This window comes from Pseudorca crassidens, chromosome 8 (genome assembly GCF_039906515.1).
Source record: "Pseudorca crassidens isolate mPseCra1 chromosome 8, mPseCra1.hap1, whole genome shotgun sequence".
NCBI classification, from domain to species: domain Eukaryota; kingdom Metazoa; phylum Chordata; class Mammalia; order Artiodactyla; family Delphinidae; genus Pseudorca; species Pseudorca crassidens.
Window position 1 is genome coordinate 21,403,552 of NC_090303.1, and position 27,995 is coordinate 21,431,546.

The window sequence follows — 27,995 nt, forward strand, 5'->3', positions numbered from 1 at the left end:
CTGAACATAATTTCCCTGATTAATGCTTCCTTATTTCAGGTCCATTTGCAGTTATTAGCCTGATGATAGGCGGCGTGGCTGTTCGATTAGTACCAGATGATATAGTCATTCCAGGAGGAGTAAACGCAACCAACAGTACGGAGGCAAGAGATGCTTTGAGAGTGAAAGTCGCCATGTCTGTGACCTTACTTACAGGAATCATTCAGGTAAGACTCACAGATGTGGAAATGGGCTCTCATTTGCTCATTTAATAAATATCTGTTGAGCACATTTGGCTGGTCTACATGGTGGATAGGGTCAGCCAGCAAAACTCCAGAGCTCAGGGTTTATAGCTCAGGAACGCTGGTCCCACTGCATGCCTTACTTAAATTGATACTGAATAGGAACTAGCTAGCTTCAGTTGGATACTTTAGAGATTCCAAAAGCAAGACTAGCTTGAAGCGGGATGGGTTAGTAATGGGAAGAGGGCCTGGAAGGAGCAGGAAGTGACATGACTAAGCCTACCCCCACTTCTGAGGGACAGAGAGAGTACGGGGGTGCCCATTGCTCCGTGGGGCTCCAGGCCCTTCCAAACCTTCCGTTGTTTTCTGCATAACCAGTGATTGATTTATTAGCTACTTACTTGCTGCAGGTGCAAGTTTGTAGTATTAGAAAATGGTCCAGAAAGAACTTTTTAATGTTTTCTGTTGGTTTTAACTTCGTGACCTATCATGTGATTTATTTGTTTCTTTGTCATTAAAAAAAAAAAAGTTTTGCCTAGGTGTCTGTAGGTTTGGATTTGTGGCCATATATCTCACGGAGCCCCTGGTCCGTGGGTTTACCACTGCGGCAGCTGTGCATGTCTTCACCTCCATGTTAAAATACCTGTTTGGAGTTAAAACAAAGCGGTACAGTGGGATCTTTTCAGTGGTGTATGTAAGTAAGCAACTTCCCGACTTACTGGTACTTGTTTTCCCTTCTTTATTTTTCCCCCTTCTCTTCTGTATCTCTTTTACCTTCAAGGCTCACTTTTCTTATTTCCATGAATTTCAATAAAATGGAGGAGATTTAGTTATTCTAAGGCTTTTCTGAGAAGAGCACTACAAGGAAAATTAAACCTTAAAGTCTCATTTCTTTAATATATGATACTATCTACCTCACAAGGAATTTTTTGGTTAGGTCTTTTTTTAATACTTATTTATTTATTCGGCTGTGCTGGGTCTTAGTTGCAGCATGCAGGATCTAGTTCCTTGACCAGGGATCCAACCCAGGCACGCTGCATTGGGAGCACGGAGTCTTAACCACTGGACCACCAGGGAAGTCCCTGGTTACGTCTTTATTTGGTTATTTCACCTTGACTCTAGTTAGCTAAAGAAACAGCTTTTTTCTTAAGACAAATTAGATTATCTTTGGGAACTAAGAAATAATTTAAAGGCATTATGGGATAATAGATCTCTCTCAAAAACTGCTTACTCAAGCAGGCAAAAAAATAAGTCTGTAAAGGATCTATTGTGTAACTGTCACAATTAACCAGTTTAATCTAATAAAATAGACATAGATCCTTCTACCCAACTCAGAGAAGATATAAATTATTTGCAAGCACGTAGGTAACAATGGTAATAACTGATCACGTTGAGAGTGGTCACGTAAAACTGATCACAAATTCTAAAAATGCAGTGTTGTTTCACATGGTGCAGTAAATTAGCAATCAATAACTAAATATAGCTTTAAAACCCCCATACATTTGGAAACCAAAAACATATTTTTAAATAACCATGGATAAAGAGGAAGTTATGAAAATTATTAAAACCAAATGACAGTGTAAGCACTACATACCAGAACTGAGATGCTGCTGAAGCTATCCTTGGAATGAGAGGTCTATAGCCTTTGGAGGTATTGATGTGTCAGACACTGTGTTAGGCAGAGCAGTGAGTTTACGGTCCAGTGGGAAGACACATAGTAAACTGCTAATCACATAAATATGTAATTAAGTACAAATTGTGTTAAGTGCTCTGAAGAAAAAATCAGGCTGCTCTGAAAGTTGAATAGAGAGAGCTTTAGATTAGGGGTCTAGGAAAGTCGCTTTGAGGAAGTAACAGTTAAATTGAGTCCTTCACTGATTAGAATGGAGTCCAACTGTGGGAGCATTCCCTAAATAACTCAATTCTTCGTTTCCCGTAATAGCTGGTAACATGCTTCTTACTCTGAGATTTCTCAAAATGCCTTGTCACAAAGGAAATAGAACAGACAAGCATACTAGAGAATGCTCCTAGGCATTGATAGGAAAAGTGTGTAGCCTGGGCTCGGTGGTAACCTGCTTTCCCAGGGTCCAGATAAGTACTGACTGCATCTGGGGTGCCGAGACGGCAGCCTTAGGAGAAAATTAAGCGGCTTTCTTCTCTAACTTTCCTGGGCTTCTTTCCAAGCTTCAGCCACTCTCTTCCCTTCAAAGCTCACCTGATTCGTCTTTCATCTGCTAACAGTGATTTCTCTCCCTCTTTCAGCTCCTAAAAGCTTTCGTATGTATTTACCTATGGATTTTTTTTGCTGATATTACCCCTAATCCTTTCCTAATGCTCAGGACTCAGCTTCAGGGTTACTTTTCTGAATTTTACAATTCTACATTGAGATGTTAGCGTAGCAAAGAACACTGTAATATAAGATTGTCAGGTAAGGATTACAACTACCAAGTTGTATGACTGGGTAAAAAATGACTCCTAATTGGTGAAAGCTGCAGAGAGAGAGACTTCAGCCTGAGAACCTTTAGCTAGAAATGTCCACTAATGGGATGGCTGGTGTGAATTAGAGCACTAGACTGTCTCTGTCTATTCAGGGGCTCTTGCTTGATGTAACATCCAGTGTTCACTGTGTTACAGAGTACAGTTGCTGTGTTGCAGAATGTTAAAAACCTCAACGTGTGTTCCCTAGGCGTTGGGCTGATGGTCTTTGGTTTGCTGCTGGGTGGCAAGGAGTTTAATGAGAGATTTAAAGAAAAATTGCCAGCGCCCATCCCTTTAGAGTTCTTTGCGGTAAGTCAGCGTCCAGCAGCTTACGCCTACCTGCTTCTGTGTGGGGTTTAGAAGTGGACCCGGGAGGAGGAGACTTGACCTCTTTTCTCTCACTTCTGCCAAGAGAAGGTTGGAATTTGTCAAGGGGAACTTTTACAAATACACTGACAAGAAGAGAAAAGCATTAAAGCAGAGTCATGGATGATTTTTAAAATATAGCTGAAGTCTGTCCATAAAAATGTGAATGTAAACTATCTTTGAGTGAAATTATGGAGATTTTTCTTTTTCAAAGTTTTTATTGTCTAATTGTTTTATAATGAACATATAAACTTTAATAACCTGAAAAAAGTAAGCTGTTTCCATTCTGAAAAGAGCAAATGACAAAGGTTCTCAAACTTTCTTGGTTCCTGGCACTCCTAGGCCAAAAGAAATGCCTAAGTAATAGTTCCATTTACTAAGTAGTAAGGTCCAAACAACTTCATACGTATTTATGTCTAACAACTTAAGAACTGTTTGTAAAAATAATGCACATATATTGAAATAAAATATATTTTATGACATTCTTAAATCACCACAGTAATTTATCAATGAACGCGTATGGCGGCTGGTGGGCACTTCACAATCCCTCAAACCTGGGAATCAGATGGACACCACTACCATCATTTCCTGTTCACTTTGATTTTTGCATGGTACCTGCTTTTTTATCACAGTGACCACTGAATGCCCAGCTTTGCAAACATGTGGTGTGACTGAAAGGAATGTAGTAGGAACTAATATCGAAACTGTGAACTACCTCAAACTAGAAGTTTGCATGGTGTCTGACACGTGTCACTGTTTTCCTTGAAAGTCATGTCCCACAGTGTCCTGGTGAGTTCTCCTTGGGAGCCTGGAGCACTTTGGTGTATAGTTTTTTTTTTATTTTTTATTTTTGGTTTTTTTAACATCTTTATTGGAGTATAATTGCTTTACAATGGTGTGTTAGTTTCTGCTTTATAACAAAGTGAATCGGTTATACATACACATATGTTCCCATATCTCTCCCCTCTTGCGTCTGGTGTATAGTTCAGGAGCCACAAGGAGAAGAAATAAAACGTATAGGTGTCTGATCCAAATCTAGCTAAAAGTTCCAGCCACAAGAACCACTGGCTCGTATAGCTCACAAAGAAGCCAGGCCCTTTGACCCTTGTCCTTGCTTTCATCTTGTCTATACCCGAATTGGACTGTCTCTCACTGTTTTAAGACCTGTTCTCTCATTGGGGTTGGGCCCAGAGTTCCTGTTTCCTCTTGGAGAACAGCAAGAGGTTCTCAGCTCCTTCGCATGGCAGTGGAGAAAGGCAAGCCCTAATCATGAAGTAAATGATGAAGACTGACTTTCCTGGCTTGGGATCCTAGTTTTGTCCACTTTCCAGATTCTCTTTAAAGTTTCCTTCATGTTTTCCAGGGCAATGGTTCTCCAGAATTCTATCATTAAAATTATGGTTGAACCTGTTTTTTGTTTTTGGGTTTTTTTTTTAACTTCTTATCTGTATGCTCCTCAGAGCAAGGGAGAGGGAAGCCATACTGGAAAATTTGGGACAGAATCTTCATGACTCTCATTAAACATACAGTTCCTTTTTTATCATAAAATTGTTTGGGGTTCTGCATTCTCTTTCACAATGCATCTGTTTGTGTTGGTAGGAAAGCTTTGGTTTCAATTTATTTATCACTGCATAAAGTTGATGCTTCAGGAACTTGAGCCATGTGTATCCTGTGGATTTGAATTTTCTGGGCACTCCCCCAGTTTGCGATGCACAACGGATGTAATTAAGGGTGACAGACATTGCAACCAACAAAGAAAGGGGCATTTCATCATAGCGGCGGGAAGCAGCCACGCCCTTGGTCTCTCGGGCTGCTGTGTCTGATAATGAGCTTACCTTCTTCTTGGCTCCCTGCAGCAGCCCCCTTTGGTGGGGGTCTGGCTCCCTTCCCTGGCCAGTCCTATGCCTTCACTCCTGGATAACCCACTCAGAAAGTTCTACAAGCAGTGGTTCTTTGGGATGAAGAAAGTTGCTGTCTCTCCTTCTGTTATTTTTCTCTTCTTGTAGCTCACTAAGGCTTGTACTTTACACACAGACTGAATCTGTGCCCCGACAATCCAGGCAACCTTATGTACAAGGACACTCCGTGATGGGCGGTTTCACCCTGACCCTGACTTGGCAACAGTCATGGGAGAAGATAGCCATGGGGTGCTGGTGGAGGCCTCTAACCACCTTGGTGCTGCTGTCCTGGAAACAAGAGTCCATAGAAAGATTGTGCAATAGATCCAAACCTACATGTTATAATGATACACTGTCACTGTACCACCCTCACAATACGTATTTCATGTCCTTTATTTGTGCCACCTTGGCCAGAGCCTCATTTTACCTGCCCCAGAGGCAAAGCCAACTCCTGAAAGGTTTTATGGTTTCTTTGTTTGTAGCCAACTAGCCAAATGCCTCGGGATGGAACAGAACAAAGTAAAGAGAAAAGAATTCCAGGCCACAAGGAGACTGTAGAGTCAATTTTAATTTTGTGGAGAAGGGTCATTAGGGGAAGTTAGAATTGCTGGAAGCTAACTGTAATTCTTTTTTTAAAAAACCGAGAAAGTGAGAATAGATTTGGCTTGGCTAACAAGTTCTTTGAAGCTTATTTTTGTGGTGTTTGAATGTTCATTTCTAAAGGTACGTTTGGTTTTGTGTCTGTTTCAGGTGGTTATGGGAACTGGCATTTCAGCTGGGTTTAGCCTGCATGAATCGTACAATGTGGATGTCGTTGGGACACTTCCTCTGGGGTAGGAAAATAGTTTCAAGTAACCGTGTGACTTGAATAATCAAGGGATCTATTATTGCTTCGAACTCCTGCTTTAGTATTGCAATGAACAATCTTTTTTTTTCCTATGTATCAAATAGCTGAGGGTTTGGGGGGGGGTTGAGTTTGGTTTTTTGGGCTGTGTGTGTGGCGGGGGGTGGCTTATTGTGGTTAAGAAAAAAATAACATAAAACTTAACCATTTTAACCATTCATAAGTGTACCGTCCAGTAGTGTTAAGCGTATTCACATTGCTGTGAAACAGATCTCCAGAACTTTTTCATCTTGCAAATCTGAAACTGTACCATTAAACAATAACTCCCCATTCTCCTTTCCCTCCATCCCCTACTTTCTCTCTCTATGAATCCGATTACTCTAGTACTCCGAGTACTCTAGTACTCCAAGTACTCTAGTACTCTTGCCTTCTCTGTGACTGGCTTATTTCATTTAGCATAATACCAACGTTCATCCACGTTGTAGCATGTGACAGGATTTCCTTCCTCTTTAAAGCAATAAAATTCCACCTTATGTATATACCACATTTTGTCTATGCATTCATCTGTTGGTGGACATTTGGGTTGCTTCCACCTCTTAGCTATTGTGAATAATCCTGCTATGAGCATGGGTATGCAAGTGTCTCCTCAAGACCCTGCTTTCAGTTCTTTTGGATATATACATAGAAGTGGGACTGCTGGATCATATGGTAGTCTGCTTTAACTTTTTGAGGAACCTCCATAATGTTTTTGAAAGTGGTTGCACCATTTTACAGTCCTACCAACAAATGGCATGTGGGTTTTCGTTTTGTTCTGTTTCCTGTTTAGCATTTATTGGTTTTTTAGATCTCTTCCTGGGTAGCTTTGGAGCTAAAAGCAAAAAAGCTTTGGAGCTAAAAAGCTAAATCTAGCCTGCCACTTAGTAGCTTTGTGACCTTGGGCAAGTCACTTATCCTCTCAAAGCCTCAGTTTCCTCCCCTGCTAGGTAAGCATGGTAATTGATGACTATCTCAAGAGCAGTTGTGAGCGTTACAGGAGAAAATGTGTCTAAAGCAGCCAGTGTAGCATTTGGCATGCACAGTGCACGTTCAAGACATGTTAATTGAAAGTTCTGTGGCTCATTATTTCAATCAGGTTCCTAGTTTTAAATCATATATTACTTCTTTGCTTCATCTGTTTTTCTTGTACCTAATTCTACATTTTAAAATTTTTACTATTATTTTTATATTTGAAGGAGTGAGAGTGACTGCGAGCCTCTCCTGGTCTCACTCTGTCCCTCTCTGATACTCTGGCTATCTCTGTACCGCTCTGCGTGTCTCTGTCTTTCTGTTCCTGGTACTGTCTCTTTCTTGCCACTCTGTTCTCTCTTTCCAAAAGAAGAGTCAGACATTTGCCCAGATGCTGGACCTTGACAGGACCTGGTGTATTCCATCAGGCCTTGCCCCTGGAACCACCTAAGAATCTCCAGGGAAGCACAGGCAGCAGGAGTTGCTTTTTAAGCCAAAGTTCAGAAGCCTGCATTCAACTTCAGCAAACTGCTGTCATAAACATGTTACTTATGATTCAATGTAAAGGTATAACACAGTGATAACCCTTGTTTTTCTATTTGCACTTATAATTTTTTAAGTACTTTTATACCCACCATGTCAGTTGATGCTCACAATTACACTGTTGATCTATGTTATCTTCATTTAGCAGAGAAGAAATTTCATTTATTCCCATTTATTCAGCATATGTTTATTGAGTGCCTATTATGTGCCAGGGACACAGCAGTTAAAAACAAAAGTGAACATGCAAGCATAAAAGCCTTTGGTCTCATGGAACTTATATTCTACTAGGAGAGATAGACAATACATCAATAGTGAGACATGCTACGAAGACAAGGGAAGCCAGGTAAGAGATAGGAGGGGCTGGGGTTGCTGTTTTAGGTAGGGTATCAAGGAAGGCGACATTTGAGAGACGTGAGTGAAGTTTGGTATGTCCCAGCCTGGACCCAGAACTCAATCTTCTGATACCCAGTTGTGTGATCTTTCCATTACCTCACACCTGGCTCACTAACATAATTTGTCATGTGATAAACATGTGTCTTTGGATCCAGTAGATAACCCTATTCAATAACTAATCACAAATAATCTACATGTGAATTTTCACACTTAGATTTCTCCTTTTAAAAATTCACATGCCACCATCATTCCTACCTAATACCTTCCTTTCCCTGTTGCATTATACCCAAATATGTTGCTTTCCCTCTACGTATGAGAGCTAAACTTTTTTTTGTTAATAAATTTATTTAATTTATTTATTTTTGGCTGTGTTGGGTCTTCGTTGCTGCACGCAGGCTTTCTCTAGTTGCAGCGAGCGGGGGCTACTCTGCAGTGCAGTGCACGGGCTACTCGTTGCAGTGGCTTCTCTTGTTGCGGAGCACGGGCTTCAGTAGTTGTGGCACGCAGGCTCTAGGAGAGCTAAACATTTTTTTTAAAACTAAGAACATTTTACCTTTTTGAAAGTTGACTTCCCAGAAACCTTATCTTTCTGGAACTTTGCCCAAAACCAGGCAGGCAACCAATAATGCCTTCCTGACTTCCTATCTGTATACAGTCATACTGCTTCAGTGATCTGTGAGTCTCACTGCCGAAGAACAGTGGCTTATAACAATGTCCGTTTATCTGCTCGCAGTTTGTCAGTGTAGGTGGGGCTCAGCTGAGTGGTCGTCTCCCTTGGGGTCTCTCAGGCAGCTGCAGACTCTGAAGGGGTGACCAGGGCTGGAGGATCCAAGAAGGCCTCGCTCACATGTCTGACAGCTCAGCTGCAGTGACTGGAACAGCTGAGGGCTGGCTGGCATCTTCTCTCCATATGGGTCTCCAGCAGGGTAGCCAGGTTCTTTAGGTGTCAGCTCAGGGCAACAGGACAAAAGCAGAAGCTGCCAGGCTGCTTACAGCACTCATGCAACATCACTCCCACCACATTCTATTGGTCAAACCAAATCACAAGGCCAGCCCAGATTCAACCAGAGGGGAAACAGACCACATCTAGATAGGGGAGCAGCACACAGAAGTATGCGAGGAATTGGTGGTGGTTGTATTTGGAAACAAACTACCACATTTATCTGCACACACACACACACACACCATAAATATATAATACAGTGTCCAGAAAGTGACAGCTGACTGTTAGAGATCCCCTTCACGGCAATATATCATGTTCCTTGGTTTACTTCTCTTCACTCATTGCAGCATACATTCTTTTCTCATTCTTATTCCTCAGACCCAAACCTGCTGCCAGGCCTTCTCTCCTGGTTAGTGCTTATGTAGCAAAGTGCAAGGAAAAGACAGTGAGTTCTATAGGCAGACCCCCCGCGTCTGATTCCCTGCTCCATCTTCAGCAGATTACTTAACATCTGCAAGCATCCATTTTTTCACGTATAAATCAGGGTAGTAATGGCACCCATCTAAAAGGATTGTTGTGAGGGCAAATGAGATGACATATATCAAGCATGTAGCACATAATCTAGGCTTAACATATGTTAGGTTCCTTTGCTCCCCTCCCTTTCCCTTACCTCAGAAGCTGAGACAGCCCCTTTGTCACTGTGATATGACACAGTATGAGAAATAGTGTGGGGAGACGGGTTCTTGTGTGGTTTTTGTTGTACTTAATAGATGAGCTGTTTGACCTTGGACAAGTTACTTGACCTCACTATGCCTCATTTTCCTCATCTGTAAAATGGGGATTATAATGGTACCTAGCTCACAGTGCTGTTGGAGATAGATAAACACAGAACCTGGCACAAGAGGAAGCGCCTAATGAATGACTGTAACAGTAATAATATTGTACATCAATTAATTGATATTGTTATTTAGCCCAGTGCCTTGAATTGGAGCAGGTGCCTTTGAAAACCTCTCTTGCCCCTTCCCCCGTACCATTCTGGGGAACACCTTTTCTGTTCTTTTAGGACAAAGGTTCCAAACTATAAGAATGGACCACAAAAATTAGGTTCCCCATTGGGGAGCTCCAGGAGCCACGCTTTTGGCCCCTCCAGATTCCTAAGATTCCCAGATGTGACCCAAGGAGTATAATCTGCTGCTGCTCATTTCCCATGTTAGACACTCACCTAAAGGGATCCAGGGAAGAAGCAGGGTCCTTACATCAAACAGCAAGGGAGAGCAGTGAGTACCTAGTGTTGCCCGGACAGTAGTAATTCTCTGATATGATAGCCCCTGTCCACCTCCCTCCTCACCTCAGTTTTTGGTTCGAATGTCTTGTGGCATCTGAGCGCTTCGCTGACCCTCTCCTCTACCTGCTCTGAGTCTTACTTACACCTGCCATACGGGCTGCCGTGAGGTATGAGGTTACTCCTTTTCTAAATAAAACGGCATTTGATCTCTGCTGATAACCCATTCAGGTAGAAAGCCGGCACTCTGGGGTTGGGGCCTGGAAAGAACTTGTGTGTCAAAGAGGTCCCTGCTTTTTGCCAAACAAGTACCCAAGTGTTGATCACCTCATCTGCAGATAATGCCCCCCTACAGTGCTCCCCTCTAGCTGCATGTTTTTTTCCAGTGGTCACAATGCCCAGGTTGAAGTCAGCTTCACCTTTCAGGCTGCTACCTCCGGCCAATCCGGACACCAGCCTCTTCCACCTTGTGTACGTGGATGCCATTGCCATAGCGATCGTTGGATTTTCGGTGACCATCTCAATGGCCAAGACCTTGGCGAATAAGCATGGCTACCAGGTCGATGGCAATCAGGTAAAACTCATTAATTTCCTGCGGATGTTTCCTGGTGGCACAGTCATCTTGCTCTACTATAGGAGACAAATAAACTGGATTTCTCCATCTTGGTAGAAAAAAAATTACTTTGGTGATGGATGTATTTGAAGCATGTATTTATTCAACACTACAAGTTTTTCGTGGTTTGTGTGCCTTAAATCAATCAGAACACTGAGGTCCAGACTCCTACCTCACCTCATCAGTAGGTGCAGTCTCCATGCTGAGGTGGACAGTTTGCCATACTCCTCTAGGCGCTATCCCTATTTTTAAAGCTCACAGCCTGAGAATCTAACGTTTTTCCAGAACCATTTTTACTCCACAGGAAAGCCTTCTCTTTGTTCACTGAACTTTGAGCTTATGATTCATCACTTAAACCCCACAATACATTCTTTGCCGCCTTCTTTTATAAGATAGCTACAGATAAAGTATTTAATCTGAATACCGTGAGCCATTATTTATTTCTAAGATAAATACCCAGTGTGTATTTATCTTAGAAATTCACACTGTGCACTTCTAAGAGGAGACGAGACGCTCCATGTTCATACGAGACACAGTAATCCGTCTAGGAAACCCGGAAGTTGCCCTGAGATCAGGACCCATTCACTGGTCCCAAGAGGACACTGGCAGGGGTTCCTTGATGAGCAAGAGCCCAGGCGTTTAAAAGATGCCAGCAGTCCTGTTCACCAATAACTTTCTCTTAAACGACAAAAATATTTTGTCCGTTTTGCTGCAGTTTTCTTTAAAAACAAAAGCATTATTTGTGTAGAGAATGTGTTTGGGAAAGAGGGGGCTAGGTGGTGAGTGCAACATTTATCTCCAACACAATAAAAATTCAAGGTGTTTTTCTTGAATTAATTCAAGAAATTAATGCGTTAATTCCTGTTTTGAACTCATGTTAAACAAATTCTTGTATCTGGAAAGAGAATGAAGAGACAGCCTGTACTGCTGAAAATGTGCATTAAATGGGCCATCATGCCTGGCTTCCTGAAAAATAACAGATCTCTTTTGTGCTTTGCTTCCACGTGGAAAAGGAGCTCATTGCCCTGGGACTGTGCAACTCCACTGGCTCACTCTTCCAGACTTTTGCAATTTCATGCTCCTTGTCTCGAAGCCTTGTCCAGGAGGGAACTGGAGGGAAGACACAGGTGCGTATGCAACTGGCCTCCAAGGTCTGGTGATTTGGGTGATAAACTTTAATCTGTTGATTGTATTCTGCCTGAAGATCCATGCTCCAGTGAGCTGTGTATGAATCAGAGAAAGGCATGATTGGTTGAAGCAAATCACAAGGAACTGAATCTACAGAAAAGGGGTATATTCGCCAGTCAAATCGAAAAATTAAACAACACTCCCTGCTACCAGTAAACCTCAAAGTTCAGACATAGGATGTTGTCATGAAAGCCTGAGAGTGAGTATGGGCAGGATGCCAGCACCATCCAATAGACCTTTCTGCTGTGATGGAAATGTTTGATATTTGTACTGTCCAGTATGGCAGCCACTAGCCACATGTAGCTCTTGAGCACTTGAAATGTAGCTAGTGCAACCAAGACCTGAATTTTTAATTTTATTTAATTTTACTTTTTAAGATTTAAATAGCCACCTGTGGCTAGTGGCTACCACTTTGGACGGTAAAAGTCTTATCTGAACTCTTCTGGCCCCTGTGAGTCTTGGGTCAGCACCATACATCTCCTCTCCCCCACCCCTGGCACGGGCATTTCATTCAGGGTATTTAAACATTTCAGCTTCTGGTTTAAAGGCTATATGAGGAACCAAAACCTCAGAAAGGGAGTGGGAATGAGTTACAGGTTTATGTAATGGTATGGATGACTTATATGAAGCCATATCTTCCCACAGTGATTATCAAAAGACTAAGACCAACCTATGCCCCGCCTCTTACTCAGGTCTCCTAAAAGCCCCTTCCACGTGTCTTCTCTCATTCAGCTTGCAGGTTGTTTGGCCTCATTAATGATTCTGCTGGTCATATTAGCCACTGGATTCCTCTTTGAATCATTACCCCAGGTATGTAGCTTAGATTTGGTGTGAGGTTTTCTCATGTATAGAGACTTTGCTATTTTATTTGTTTATATTTTTGTGGCTGTCTCATGGGTTTTTACTGTAACCCTAGTGAGGTGGTATGAGAAAGGGCCAAGGCTAGGATCAATATCCTGTTCCACAGTCTGCCAGCAACTGGGACCTAGGGAAAGCCATCTCAGCATCTTTGATTCTCAGTTTCTTTATCTGCAAAGTGGAGGTTTTGGTTTGGCTAATCTCCAAGGTTCTTCTCTCTTTGATCTTCTATGACCTTATACTCCGATTAAAAATTTGAGATGGCCTACACTCATAAAACGTTTAGTTACTGGAACATTTAATCTAGTAGGGCTCAGGAATGCTATAGCTTAGAGAAAATCATAGTGCAGGAAGACCATGGGTGAGATAAGTCCTTGAGTATCATTTAATTCTGAACCATTTAATTCTGAACCATTTAATTCTGAACCATTTAATTGACCACCATGCAGGTTTGCTACTAGGATATAAGCCTGGTTTTCAAGTCCCATTTTAGCTAACCAAGTCCTGAAAATCCAGGTGTTCTTGTCTCCACATGTACCATCACTGCCCTGTAGGAAGGGAGTGGGGAAAGGACGGTGGGAGGGCAGCTGCAGGACAGTGAAGGGCCAGCAGAGGGGGGTCTCTGGACACAAGAGGAGAGGCACGCATGAATGTGCTGTGTTTCAGGCTGTGCTGTCGGCCATTGTGATCGTCAACCTGAAAGGAATGTTTATGCAATTCTCAGATCTCCCCTTTTTCTGGAGAACCAGCAAGATAGAGCTGGTAAGTAACAAAGGTGATTACTAGGTGAATATGTCATAGCAACAAATGTATTGTTGCTGATAAAAATGTGAGAAAGATAAGTTACTGTGGCCAGTTATTATATGCAGTATCCAGTTAGGCAACAAGGCTAGGTACTCTGTGTGTGTGTGTGTGTGTGTGTGTGTGTGTGTGTGTGTGTGTAACTCTTAGGAAATTTTTCACATGATTCTACCTGAAGCTTTCTGTCTTTTGTTTAGACCATCTGGCTTACCACTTTTGTTTCCTCCTTGTTCCTGGGATTGGACTATGGCTTGATTACTGCTGTGATCATCGCACTGATGACTGTAATTTACAGAACACAGAGGTGAGTGCACAGATTGGCATGGGTGTGCATCCTGCCTGAGACTGCAACAGTGAGTTTAAACGTAGATCAAAGCTCGATCTGGTCAAAGTAAGCTCTTTGGTTACTTCTGCTCAGCATGAAAGGGAACTGAGGACTCATGGGGCTTGTTGACTAAATAAACAAACTGCCAAATGAAAAACTCAATATGATCGTGCCAGATGCTCTACTCTATCACAGTTTATAATTCCATCAGTGGTTTTCTTAAAAGAGCCTAGTTTGTCTCATGGTTCCTGCCATTCTGGCCCCTGTGGCACCCTGGCTTATTTACCCTCTTGTGAGGGTAAATGAACTGTGTGTTCTTGCAGTCTGCTTTGGCACCGGGTGCTGACATAGGTTTTGATAACATGGAGCAGACGCTGACACCAAGTTATCATATGTGGGGCTTCAGCGGTTCCTTCCTCCACCCTGAAATATTATCACCTGTCATCTCTTCTCCTAGTACGAAGCTGAGCCCAATGGGTAAGGTATAAAATAACTTTAAAAAAATACTCTGTTCATGATAAATAAATAAATCACTATAAAGAAAAAAAAAGGAAACATTATGTTTTCAAATAGTCTGACTTCGGAGTCAGACAACCTTAGGTTCAAGTCCTGGCTGCACACTCTATATAAGCTCTGTGATTTTACGTGACCTCTTGGAGCCTCCATCTCTGCCTCTATAAAATGAGACTATTACTTGCTGCCTCAAAGAGTCACAGTAAGGTTCAAATGAGAATAATGCACATGAAGAGCCTAGCACAGCGCCTGACACATCCTGTGCACGCAACAAATTTAACACGGGAGGAATGAAAATGAGGTTAGTCTGTTTTTGCCTGTAGTTGCAAATCACACGATAGTTCTTAAAGTTTTGATTGTGGTATATTGAAGGGCTGCTAGATGGAAATGATGGGATGCTTCCCACTCTACAGCGTAGGAAATGAGCATTTTCCTCTTCAGAAACGACATAGAGGGAAATGTGGAATCTAAACTCAAAAATTACACTGTTTTTAATAACAAACTCTACCCTGTCACCCACTTTTATGTAAAAGAAGTTCACCCTCCCCCCCGTTTTTGTTTGTTTGGTTTTGGTTTTTGGGTTTTTTTTTCTGCGGTACGCAGGCCTCTCACTGTTGTGGCCTCTCCTGTTGCGGAGCACAGGCTCCGGACGCGCAGGCTCAGCGGCCATGGCTCACGGGCCCAGCCGCTCCGCGGCATGTGGGATCTTCCCGGACCAGGGCACGAACCCGTGCACCCTGCATCGGTGGACTCTCAACCACCGCGCCACCAGGGAAGCCCTCCCCCCGTTTTTATACGAGCATTATTAGTACATGCAAGAGTTCTTTATCTCAGAGCTTTAGTGAACATCATGGTTTAAAAATATCTATATCCTTTAACATAGTATGGTATAGAATGGTAACATGGTATAGAATTGGAGATTTTTTTTCACTTTTTGGTGTTTTTTTTTTACCCAAATAATAGTTTATGATTTCTTATCATAAATTTTAAAGTTAGGCAGGTTGTTTTTTAAATGCTTTGCTTATTTTTCTCCCCCAAATAATTAACTAAAGTTTGTTTTTAATGTTCTGTCCCTGTTGGTGATTGTGCTGGGTCTTTGTAGGTTAGAGTTTGGGGAGCCAGTACCAAGGCTACATGTTTATTTTCAGCTGCTTCTTTCTCTGTAATTAGGCCGTGCTGTCCAGAGAGGGCTGGTGCTTCAGTGGCTTTGCTTGTCTTCCAAACACCCAGATTCCCTCAAAGCCCACATGGTCAAGGGACAATCAGTTCATCAACAAATAGTTCCTTATGCCTCCTCCATGCAGGCGCTGTGGGTGATGCTATAAATGTGACGGAAATTCAGTTTTTGCCCCCAAGCGGGGGCAAAACATATTGAAATAATTATAATGTTATAATCTTAATTGGACAGTCTTTTTGGAGGGACTACTAGGTTCCCAGGGAGATACTAGACTCTAGGGATATTGCAGTAAGTAAAACATAGTCCTTCCCTTCAAAAAGGCTGCACTCTCCTAAGGATGACAGATACATAATGATGATGCTAATCATGATAATGAAGTAATGGTGGCACTAAATTATCGTAGTTAGTTATGTGCCTGGCTGTGTGCGAAGATCCACGCTTTATGTCATTCATCCTTCCAGCCCAGTGACTGTTAGCATCCCCGTTTCACAGATGGGGAAACTGAGGCCTGGATCGATTGAGTAACTTCGATCACACAGCAAGTGGTAGGCAATGATTCAAATATGAGTTTTTGTGAATCCAGAGGCTAACTCTCAATCAGCATTTTATAATCCATCTTCAAGAAATTGGAACACACAGTTGTAAGTGCTTCAGTGAAGTGTAAGCAAGGTACAAGTGACAATAAGCATAAGACATGGCCAAATAAAACCCCATCAGAGTTCATAAAGAGAGACTTTCTTGCTCCTGGGGTGATTAGGGAAGAAACAGGGAGTATTTAGACCTGAGGAAGTGGGATTCCAGAGCGCTCCAGCTGGTCAGGAAGGCCTTTTCCTCATCTGCCTGTTGAAATCCACGTAAGTTTAGACCCCGCTCACCCAGCCAGAGAGATCCCAACTCCCCTGTGCGCCCACAGCAGCATTGTGGTCCTCCAGCACCTCACAAGTCTCGCAGTTACTTGTGTACTTGTGTGGTCCCCGTGTCCACCCCTCACTCACCTCCGCCCGCTGGCACTAGATTGCAACATGTGGACAACATTTCGAGTCTCGTATGGAAGGTTTTCTCATAATTGGGAACTCAACTGAGAACCTTGCCTCTCATCTCCAGTATCAGTCGGTGTTATATTTGTCCACAGACATCACTAGACTGTGAGCACCTTGGTTGTGTACACGAGGTTCCTGGAGCCCAGTACCAGCATATAGTGTGTGTTCTCTGAACGCTTGTTGAAGGAATCCACCTAGAAAAACCCCTGACATTTCTACTGTAGATTCTAACTCACAAAGCACTTGCACATATGTGCTGAGAACACCAGAGCATAGTAACGAGACCATGGAATGTCCGTACAAGACCTTGAGCCATATTCTGACTCTGCCAAGCTCTCTGACCTTGAACAGCTCACCTAACCCCACTGGACTTCAGTTTCTCTTCCACATGACGGCAGAAATAAGCCCAGTAGGATTTTTCATGGGCTATAATAAGGTAATATCAGGTGCTTAAGAAGTAGTACCTGTCATCATTTCAGTATCTAATTTGAGCCAGACTGTCCTATAAAAAGAATTCGGAATTTGTGCTTTTAAAAAATAATGTTTAAAATCTATTCACACCAGCCTTCAGAAAACTTTCTATGCTGATTTGAGATTTTTTTCTCCCCACACCTTCTGTTGACTAACCCCCTGCCCACTGCTCCATGAGTCAGAGACTCTTATTAGAGACAAAATGAAAATCCCCTCTCCTGCTTTAGAATTAAAACAGGAAGATAATTCTATCTACCCAGTAACATGAGATCGAGTTACACATGTCCCTGGCATGGTTTGAACTCTGCACAATTCATTTTTGCCCCCATCTTTAGATGCCTGAGTCTTTTGTCTTGATCAGGTTGTGTGTGTGCTATCTGGATGGTATGTACAGGATGTGTGTGTAGTGTTATGTAGTGGGTATGTACGTGGTGTGCGTATGAACGTGGTGTGCGTATGTGCTGTGTGTGTGGGCTCTGTGTGTTGTGAGGTGTATGTGTTGTGTGTGTATATAGCGTACGTCTTGGGGATGTGTGTGGGGTGTGTTAGGCTTGGAATGGCACTGGGAATGTGAATATATGTGGAGCCCTTCTGAAAAGGCACCATAAAAGGATCAAGTATCCCTGAAGTCACTAGCAAATCCCACGTGCAGAACCTCGTGTTTCCGTCAAGTCCTGCGCATCAGCACGTTGGTATTTTAACACGCTCCTTCTCTGTCTTCAGTCCGAGCTACATAGTCCTTGGGCAGCTTCCTGACACTGATGTGTACATTGACATAGATGCGTATGAGGAGGTAGGACCTTTTTCTATCATTTTAAATGGTTGTAAGCATGTGATGTGACTGGCGAACTAGATATTATTTTTACTTAGGACAAAGAGTGGGGTGGAGAGCAGGGAGGTGTGGTGGTCAAAGCGAAAAGCCTGAACTTCAGTTTACTGTCTGGATTCAGTTTTACAGTTTATACTACACATCAGTTACACAACCTCCTAATATTTATTTTTCCTCCTTTTTTAATGAGGATAAACATATATTCTTGGACTTAAAGTATATGTTTACAAAATACTGAGACTGTTTGCCAGGGTGGTCTGTATGGGCATGATTTCCTTCTGATGAGTGTAAACTGGTGGTAAAATACTAGTATTAGCAGTGTAAAATGTAGGTGGTGGGGCTGTGGAATTCTCCCGCTTCATTTTTTTTCCTGCTTCACTTTCTTAATATATAAATTTTTCTGTTCTATTTTATTTATTTTTGGCCACATTGGGTCTTTGTTGGCAGTGCACGGGCTTCTCATTGTGGTGGCTTCTTGTCGCAGAGCACGGGCTCTAGGCGCACGGGCTTCAGTAGTTGTGGCTCACGGGTTCTAGAGCGCAGGCTCAGTAGTTGCAGCACACGGGCTTAGTTGCTCTGCGGCATGTGGGATCTTCCCGGACCGGGAATCCAACCCACGTCCCCTGCATTGGCAGGCGGATTCTTAACCACTGCACCACCAGGGAAGCCCTCCTGCTTCTTTTTTTTTTTTTTTTTTTTGTGGTACGTGGGCCTCTCACTGTTTGTGGCCTCTCCCGTTGCGGAGCACAGGCTCCGGACGCACAGGCTCAGCGGCCATGGCTCACAGGCCCAGCCACTCCGCGGCATGTGGGATCTTCCCAGACCGGGGCACGAACCCGTGTCCCCTGCATCGGCAGGCGGACTCTCCACCACTGCGCCACCAGGGAAGCCCCATGAGGCTTCTTGATAAAATTTTCACTCTGTTTCACTTGGGTCCATTTTCACTCCTGCCTACGTTCTGTGAATCAACCAGTATCAGCCGCTGTTCATTTTATTCGGCTGCTTGTCACAGTCTGAGTGGCAGCTTCGCCTTTCCTACCCACTTCTTTTTTTTTTTAATATTTCAGTTTCTTCTTTGTACCTTATGGTAAAAATGAAACAAAGAAAGACTTTTAAAAGAAATGAAAAGGTGTGCATTCTTAAAGGCGTTCTGCTCAGCACGCATTTCTCCAGAGCATGAGTAGGTCAGCTAGAGTGACATTATTTTATTTAAACACTGTCAGAGGGCCCTTAGCAACTTCTGTATTAATTTTCAAGTTAGAAGAGGGAGGCAATTGCTGTTTCGATTCTGAAATATTTCCATATATTAAATTCACTAACATTTTATTTCTCAGGTGAAAGAAGTTCCTGGAATAAAAATATTCCAAATAAATGCCCCAATTTATTATGCAAATAGTGACTTATATAGCAGTGCATTAAAAAGAAAGGTGAGTCACAAGAAACTAAGGGTGATTATTTCTGAGCAGGGAATCTGAGGATTGATAGGCATGGGGGGGGTCACTTAAATGTCTTGGTATACCTTTTATACTATTTGTTTTTCTCCGCCTCTATTTTTTAAATTGTGGTATAATATACATAACTTAAAATTTATCTTTTTTGTTTTATTTTTCTTTACATAACTTAAAATTTATCATTTTAACCATTTGGAACTATACAAGTCAGTGGATGGAATTAAGTACATTTGCATTGTTGTGTAACCAACACCGCTATTCATTCTCTTTTATCATATGCATGTATTACCTATGCAAAAATAATTTTTTTAAAAAAAGCGAAGAACTAATTTTAAATTTCTTATTCTTGGGTTCCTTTGATCATGATTAGGACTCCACCCCACACTCTCCAGCAAGGAGGAAAACCTTCCAGTCAACCCACAGAGTCTCTGAGAGATCTAAGTTTGAAAAATACTACTTCAAAATTCTCTTTAATATTTAGCTTCTGGTTGTCTTGAATCAAGACCAAGAATAAGAAAAGTTACTACTGTTCTTTTAACGAGGGATAACCCAGTTCAGGGCATCTGAGGGAAAGATAGAGCAAGGGTTATGGTGATAATTAGGCATAGAAAACAGTCAGATGGAGAGATTTGAAGATTAATTGCTTTGGGTGGGTTTCTGGGAGCCAAGAAGTTATTTTTCCATATATTGCCTTTCTGTAAAGACTGGAGTGAACCCAGCCTTCATATTGGGAGCAAGAAGAAAGGCCATGAAGAAGTATGCTAAGGAAGTTGGAAATGCCAACATGGCCAATGCAACCGTCGTCAAAGTGGTGAGTGATCCCTTCATTGTAACTTTCCCTTGTCTCTTGATCTGCAGTGCCCCCCACCTTTATTCATGATTGAAGGTTTGTTTTGTTTTGTTTTGTTTTTGCGGTACGCGGGCCTCTCACTGTTGTGGCCTCTCCCGTTGCGGAGCACAGGCTCCGGACGCGCAGGCCCAGCGGCCGTGGCTCACGGGCCCAGCCGCTCTGCGGCATGTGGGACCTTCCCGGACCGGGGCATGAACCTGTGTCCCCTGCATGGGCAGGCGGACTCCCAACCACTGCGCCACCAGGGAAGCCCCATGATTGAAGTTTTAACACAGCATCAAGTCCCTAAAGTAGGAAAGCTTAGAAACAAGCTAAGTATCCTTTGTATATTAAAGATACATGGTAAGGTCAGTTATGAGAATGCTTCTGAAATAAGTAGTGATAGGAGCCCAGGAAAACATGGTTTTAAAAAATAGAAATCACACAGTACCTTAATAAATGTTACCATTATTACTTTGTCAGAGATTCATTCAGCTGATAGTAAAAAAACCTCAAAGACTGGTTTTTGTCTGTGGTCTGTGGTCTGTCATGTTGAAGTTAATGGGACTATTTTAGAAGTTAGGGGAAAATGTATATGATGACTAAAGAGAGTGGATTTCATTGGACAAAAGAAAAAGAGGAAGAGGAGGAAGAAAAAAAGAAACAGCTAAAACTGAATATTGTGTATATATCCTTTTTTGTCATATTACAGGGCTAGGATATAGCAAATATTTTGGAAATGGTCTGGTATAGTCAGAAACTTGAGCATATGAGGACTAATTTGTCCCTCATAAATCTTTCTCAGAACCAAAATATGAGTTGTTCATAGCGCTCTGGTTTGATTTGATTTTTAACATAGGATGCAGAAGTAGATGCAGAAGATGGCACCAAGCCTGAGGAAGAGGAGGATGAAATAAAATATCCCCCAATAGTCACCAAGAGCACACTTCCTGAGGAACTGCAAAGATTTATGCCCCCAGGGGATAACGTCCACACCATCATTCTGGATTTTACGCAAGTCAATTTTATGGATTCCGTTGGTGTAAAAACTCTGGCAGGGGTAAGCATCATCTTTAACAAGTCTTTTAGTATCTCTGTGCCCAGTATCACCATCAGTAAAATCAGAGAATTGAACTAGGGTCCTTTTTCAACTCTCAAAATTTTGTTGTTGTTTTTGTTTTTCAACTTTTGATTGTGGAATATATCGAAAATATACAAAATAAAGAGCAGAGTGTAATGAACCCCCGTGTAACTATCACTCAGATTCGACTATTATCAGTTCATGGTCAATTTTGTTTCATTTATCCCCACAACCATTTTCCCCTTCTCTTATTTTGAAGCACATCCCGCTCATCATATAATCTGTAAATATTACAGTATATACCTCTTCGAGAAGATTCTTTTAAAAACCATTACCATAATACCTTTATTACACTTGAATAAAATTTGATAAGAATTCTTTGATGTTCCAGATTATCACTGTTGATATAAAAATCAAACAAAATACAGATTTTTAAATGATTAGTTCAAAATGCATAATTATTGAAGTGGAGTAGCTCAAGTGAATGAACCAGAGCATCTTATATCACTAAATACGTATTGGTAGAAAGAAACTTGCACTTCACAGAGTCAAGAGAAATTAAACTTTATTTCAACATTATTACAGATTGTAAAGGAATATGGAGATGTCGGCATTTATGTGTATTTAGCAGGATGCAGTGGTGAGTACACTTTTAGAATGGGAGAAGTTTTAACATTTTGGTTTTGTTTCTGTTTTTTAAATAACTGCATTTGGAAGTATTTTCCCTTAATTTTAGTTTTAGGTGAAAATGAAAATTATTCCGAAAATCTAAAGCTAGCTTTGAAATTTGCCACTTACAGCACTCACATCCCTGGGTTACTTGGTGGTAGGCCTCCTGCACGGGAGTTGGAGGAAAGGAGCTAATAAACCATTGTTCAGGGCTGGTATATTTTTTAGTAATTATTTGTGTAATGGCTGCCATAAACATAGTTATATAAAATCATTTAGGTTTTTCCAGACAATGCCTGCTCTTTTTGTTTTAATATAAATTTTGGCTAAAACAGTGCTTGAAAATGAAATTCACATAAAGGCATCACTTTTCACCTACCAAAACAGCAAAAACTGAAAATGTTTGACAGCAGGCTCTGTAGGCTCACTGTGGGGCAACAGGAACCCTCAGACATTGCTGGTGGGAGTGCAAACTGGAGCAGCCTCTGTGGAGGGCAGACAGGCATTTTCTTTCAAAATTACAAATGCATTTACCTTTAACCCAGCAAATCCAACAGTATGCTACACACATTCAAAATAACACATGTACATGGTTAATGATCATAGTACTGTCTCTAAGAACAAAACACTAGAAAATATTTAATTGTCAAAAGGGACCAGTTAAATAAACTAGGGTACATTTACACCATAGAATAATACCATGTATGGTAAAAAATAATTTTTATTATATCATTTTAATATTTAAACTATATGAAAGTGTTACTTTTTTAATGTTTAAGACTGACACCCAGAGTGTGGGCTAATTTTCTTTTTTTTAATTTATTATTTACTGATTTATTTTATTTTTTCTTGGCTGCATCAGGTCTTAGTTGCAGGATCTTTGTTGAGGCATGCAGGATCTTTCATTGCGGCGCACAGGCTTCTCTCTAGTTGTGGCGTGCAGGTTTTCTCTCTAGTTGTGGCGCGCAGGCTCCAGGGCACGTGGGCTCCGTAGTTTGTGGCACCCGGGCTCTCTAGCTGAGGCGCGCCAGCTCAGCAGTTCTGGTGGGCGGGCTTAGTTACCCCACGGCATGTGGGATCTTAGTTCCCCGACCAGGGATTGAACCCACATCCCCTGTATTGGAAGGTGGAGTCTTTACCACTGGACCACCAGGGAAGTCCCTGGGCTAATTTTCCCTTCTTCTTTTATAGCACAAGTCGTGAGTGACCTCACTCAAAATCAATTCTTTGAAAATCCTGCCTTACTGGATCTGCTGTTCCACAGCATTCACGATGCAGTCTTAGGCAGCCAAGTTCGAGAGGCACTTGCCGAGCAGGAGGCCACGGCTGCTCCTCCCCAGGAGGACTCTGAGCCCAACGCCACTCCGGAAGCTTAGACGAGGAGCTCAGCCTGCGATGGGGTATGAGCTTCTCGTGAAATTACTAACCTACACATTTTAAATAGTAGACACTAAATGTTTTTTTCCTAAGGGTAAATACTAGTAGTAGGTAAATACTAGTAAATACAAGGCTTGATTTGGAGGGTGAATGACGCATAGCAAGATGTATCTTACTTGTATTTTTTTAATTGACTATTTCAAAGATATTATTAGCCTCTTGCCTGCATTTATTGTGTAGTGACATTTCTGTTACTCTTTAGTATTATCTTTGTGAACTTAAAGAATTTATTTAAGTACTTTATCCACAAATCAGATACCCTGTCACCAGATGGGTAGTAGTTCTTTGCTTTTGTACTTGTTGATCTACAGACTTTCTGTGATCAGTTATCTCACAGAGGAGGCAAACCCACAATTTTCTACAAGTTCTTCTTTTAAAATAACCATTTATTGTTACAGAAGCAATGTAGGTACATTGCAGAAAAGTAGAAAATATAGACAAGCAAAAATAAGAAAAACATTACATTACCAGCAAAGATTATTGCTAACACCTTAATGCATGTCCTTCCAGATCTTTTTCTATCCATATATATTTACATCTTTTAACCAAAATAAGATCATACTCTACATAGTGTTCTGTGACCTGTTCTTTTCAGTCATCCATCTTTGCTTTCTCATTCTAGAACATGTTTACCTCAGACCATATTCAAACTTCCCCAATTGTCTCCACAGTTGTAGTTGGTTTATCCAAACTAGTATTCATTCTGTGACCTTACACTACAAATGGTCACGTCCCCTCTTAATCTAGCACTGTCCCTTTTTTGATGACATTAACTTGTTAAAGGGAGTTGGGGCAGTTGTCCTGTAGAATCCCATCTTGTGAGTGTGTCCACTCGCTTTTTCAAGGTGTTATTTAGTTTGTCCCTTTATTTCCTGAACTACCTGTGATCTAGAAGTTATGTCTAACTAAAGGCTTCATGAATTTGAATAAAACATTTCTTGCTAGATGAGATACGTGCATAGATGAGATACGTGCATAGATGAGGCACGTGCTTCAAATCGCATCACAACAGAAAACAAGTAATATCTAGTTGACCTACCATTAATGATGCTAAAATAAATCACTTGGATTAATATGACAACCAATCCCCCAATTATATTTTCTCCTTTGTGACTAGTGAGTTATCTGTATGGTGTTCCTTTGGCACTGAATGAATGCCCAGTTCTCCATTAGCCGTTCACCCAGAGGTTTTAACGTCTAGTGTTAATCCTTGCCTAAAGCAGCAATTTTATTAAGGTGTGTGAATTTTCTTTTCCAATTCTTTCATTTCTTCTGCATTTATCCATTGGTGTTTCCGTGTAAACTACAGCTTTCCCTCAACTTGAATTATTTAGTCATCCTTAAATATAGTTCTTACTGGAAGGGCAGGTTAAATTTTTTTTTTCCATTTAGTTATCAACTTCAAAGTAAGGAGTTGGTTTAATAGATGGTGACGAATTAGGTTCTTTTTGATTTTTCCTTTTTCGTGTAATTATACACTCATGAATTGTTGTAGTTTTAATGTGTTTCAGTGCATTATAGTTATTCTTTTTGGTGTTCAAATTGTCACACCTGTGGCCAGTAGGAGGCCCTAGAAGTTTTGTTGTTGCTAAAACTGATTTACCACATATTTTAGAAAACTGACTCCTGGGTATAATTTAATACCTTCCTTCTGAATCCACAGAGTTAGTTAATTCTTCATCAAACTCAGTTTTAAGCCGATGAGTGAGTAAAATGCTGTTTGAAGCATTTTCTCTACAGTTGTTCAAAAGGAGTAGGGAGACCTTTAAGCCAGTTTGTCATCAGAAGTTCCTGCTCCTGTAATTCTAACCACCTGCTCACTCCAAATCACAGCACAAGTATTAGCCAACCTGCCTAAAGCCTCATCTGCTAAGATTTCCTGCTAATAGTTGTTTTTGTTTTTGTTTTACATGTTTCCTTATTGACTCCTTGTTTTAGTTTTCATGAAGAAAACACTTCCAGGGGAAAAGTGCATCAGGAAAGAAGTAGGTTAGCATGGGTCTAGTCCAAACCAAACCCTATGGCTTGTTTGCTTTAAGTCTTATCAAGTTTCTCAGTGACTTTACTAATTTAATTCAGAGTAGACCCCTGCCCCTTTCTAATCTATACTTTATCTAGATCTAGAGTGAAATTAGATTTGCAGTCAGTTATTTCCTTTGCAATCATCAGATACATCTGCATTCTGATACAGACTGCCTTCTGAAAGAGCATGTAGTTATAGGACCTCAGCTTGTACTAGAAACTTTTATAAAAGGGCTTGTATCGTTTCAGCCATTAAAGTAGAACTTAAGGATTTTAAACAATATTATAAAATATTTTATTGCATAATCTTTAGCACCAGTCTTCAATAAATGCTTTACACACAGCAGATATTCAAGTCCTGGTTATTGATAGATTGAAAGCAGTATACAAAAAAAGTACTTGTCTGTAGCTTACAAATTTGTATTTAACTTTTCTGTCCTTTAATTTTTAACCTATTTTGAATAGAATTCTACCATGTACATAAAAAGCATTTAAGTCTTACTGAGGGGTAATATGTTTTTGTTTTGGCATGCCTCTGATATCATAAGAATGTATTTCAAAATGTATTCTATCTATATGTAAATATTTTGGAATGTTTTACTTAGAGTTATTTCATACGGTGGGAAATTTCCTGAATTCTTTTACTTACAATCAAGTTTTGTCTCTACCTCCTTCTTTCCGGACCTTAAAATCTGCTAGTATATACCTTTCTATGTTTTTCAGCCCTGGTTCAAATTCAGATTCTTAACTGCCCTATCCAAAAGGGCATAATCCACACTGATGGATATAGGGACTAGACTAGGCTTATTTTATGGAAATATGGGAAAGCCCTATTTCCAGGAAGGCCCCCTATAGTGATGTTGTCTTTCTCAAATCCTGTGCAACATGACCATGGTTGTTCTGTGTCTCATGACCGGATGGAATATGTTTGCAAACAGTTTTGAACCAGGGCCCAGGAAACTCCTCATTCAGGTCATAGACGCTGACTGTACAATCATATGGCAGCTGAGAGGGATCCCAATGCCAGTCTCATCTGCAGTGGGACTCAGAGAAACAGTGAAGGGTATGAATCCTCTGCAGGCTCTGGGAGAAGCATTTTGTAGTTTTCAGGTAACATCTAAAATATCCATGTGGTTTGATCCTGTATCCTTACCTGTTTAACAGAGAAAGGAGGTGTCTGCCTCCCAAGGTACATGTTGAGAAAATGAGACTGCCCTCCAGTGTGTGGAGAGGGTAGCAAACCCAGAGAATCTGCCCCAGAGTGGGTGGGTGTGTTGTCCTGTTTGGGGAGTGGGGGGCGAGGGGGTACCTTTGTGTGGGGCTGAGGGAAGGAAGTGTATGTGGTGAAGACGACTTTATTATGTCTGCCCCTTTAATTAATTCAAATTCTAAAATCAAACACAAGTTCCTTGGTATGAGCCTGTGTGCTTTAGTGAGTGCAGAAATGCTTTTGGTCTTTTTTCAGCAATGCTTTTAGGATTCAGTGTGTAGATTCTTGATAACATGGATTGAGTGCTGATAAAAGTTGGTTTGAGGACTGATAAAAGTGTTATCTAATTCTCCAAACATATAGCTAACCAAAATGTGTGCGGTGGTTTTGAAACCCCTCAAATCCCAGCAGCAAAACGTTCAAAAGCCAGGACTGCACCAGGTAACCTGCCTGCTTACTGACTTGGATTTAAACAAGTTTGAGCATCTCAAAAACCCACTTTGCCTTTAAAAAAGGCTTACCAGGGTTTTCATTGTACTGGTGTATAGCATTTCAGCTTTATGTAACAGATGAACCTGAGCTTTGTGAAAATTAAATTTTATAAATCTAATCACATTTTTAAAATGTTTTTTAAAAGTTTTTTTTAAAAGATCGCTACAGTATTTTTCTGAAGTCATAAACCCTTTGTATTGATTTATCAGCACGCTAATATGTGTAAACATGTATGTCTGTACACACACATATACACGTGTTTATGCACACATACATATTTTAGGTGGAGGGAGTTACCAGTGAATGTGTATATTTTCTTTTTAAATGGGGTACAAACATGCTAATCTAGATAGCATTGATGCTATCTGCATACATATGCCTGGGTAGAAACACCCAGATTTTTCAGATAATTCATTGTGCATTGATTTGATGTGTGGCCAGTTAGATTTTCATCATGAAACTGAGATGTCAAGATTATTCACAGCCTGTGACACGTTAGGCCTGAGTGAGCACCACATAACCAACTTGAGTTGTCTCACGTTGGTGCATCTGATGTATGTGGCAATACGAACAAGTGGGAAGACTTGAAGGAGTGTGTTCTAAATGCTTACATTGATCAAAACAGCACAAAAACATACATCTTTAGTCATTCACTTATCAGCATAACCTGGAAATGGTTCGCTTTCATACCTCATGAAAGACTAGGGCAGGATTAGAAAAAAAATTTTCTCATCAAGTTCACAAAAATGAAGAGAAAGAAAGGATGTTGGTTGGATTTTGAGTGAACAGCTTTATTCTGCTTTAAAACTTTCATATTTTAAATATTTCAGTGCAACACAGCATTTTCTATGTTGTCAACTTTTTCTTTTGTGAGTTAAAATGTATCCATCTCTCACTATTTTGCATTACTTGTGAATACTGAACTACAATAAAAATATTCTTTATTGTGTTTGGGTCTCAGTGTTTGGCAGGGGCCTGGAAGGGGTAATTGTGGAAGAGGGGAGGGAATTTGGTGG

At 41.1% G+C, this 27,995-nt stretch overlaps 1 protein-coding gene across 1 annotated transcript; it reads left to right on the forward strand.

Annotated features, from left to right (window-relative positions):
• The first annotated feature begins 786 nt into the window (after window positions 1-786).
• SLC26A5 (solute carrier family 26 member 5) lies at window positions 787-27,897 on the forward strand. The gene is made up of 14 exons (XM_067745996.1): window positions 787-915; window positions 2,856-3,008; window positions 5,714-5,796; window positions 10,400-10,547; window positions 11,600-11,713; window positions 12,507-12,584; window positions 13,299-13,394; window positions 13,631-13,737; window positions 17,683-17,752; window positions 19,123-19,215; window positions 19,943-20,050; window positions 20,928-21,128; window positions 21,735-21,789; window positions 23,010-27,897. The coding sequence occupies exons 1-14, from the start codon at window positions 853-855 to the stop codon at window positions 23,192-23,194; spliced, it is 1,554 nt and encodes a 517-aa protein (XP_067602097.1). The 5' UTR covers window positions 787-852; the 3' UTR covers window positions 23,195-27,897.
• Window positions 27,898-27,995: the final 98 nt, after the last annotated feature.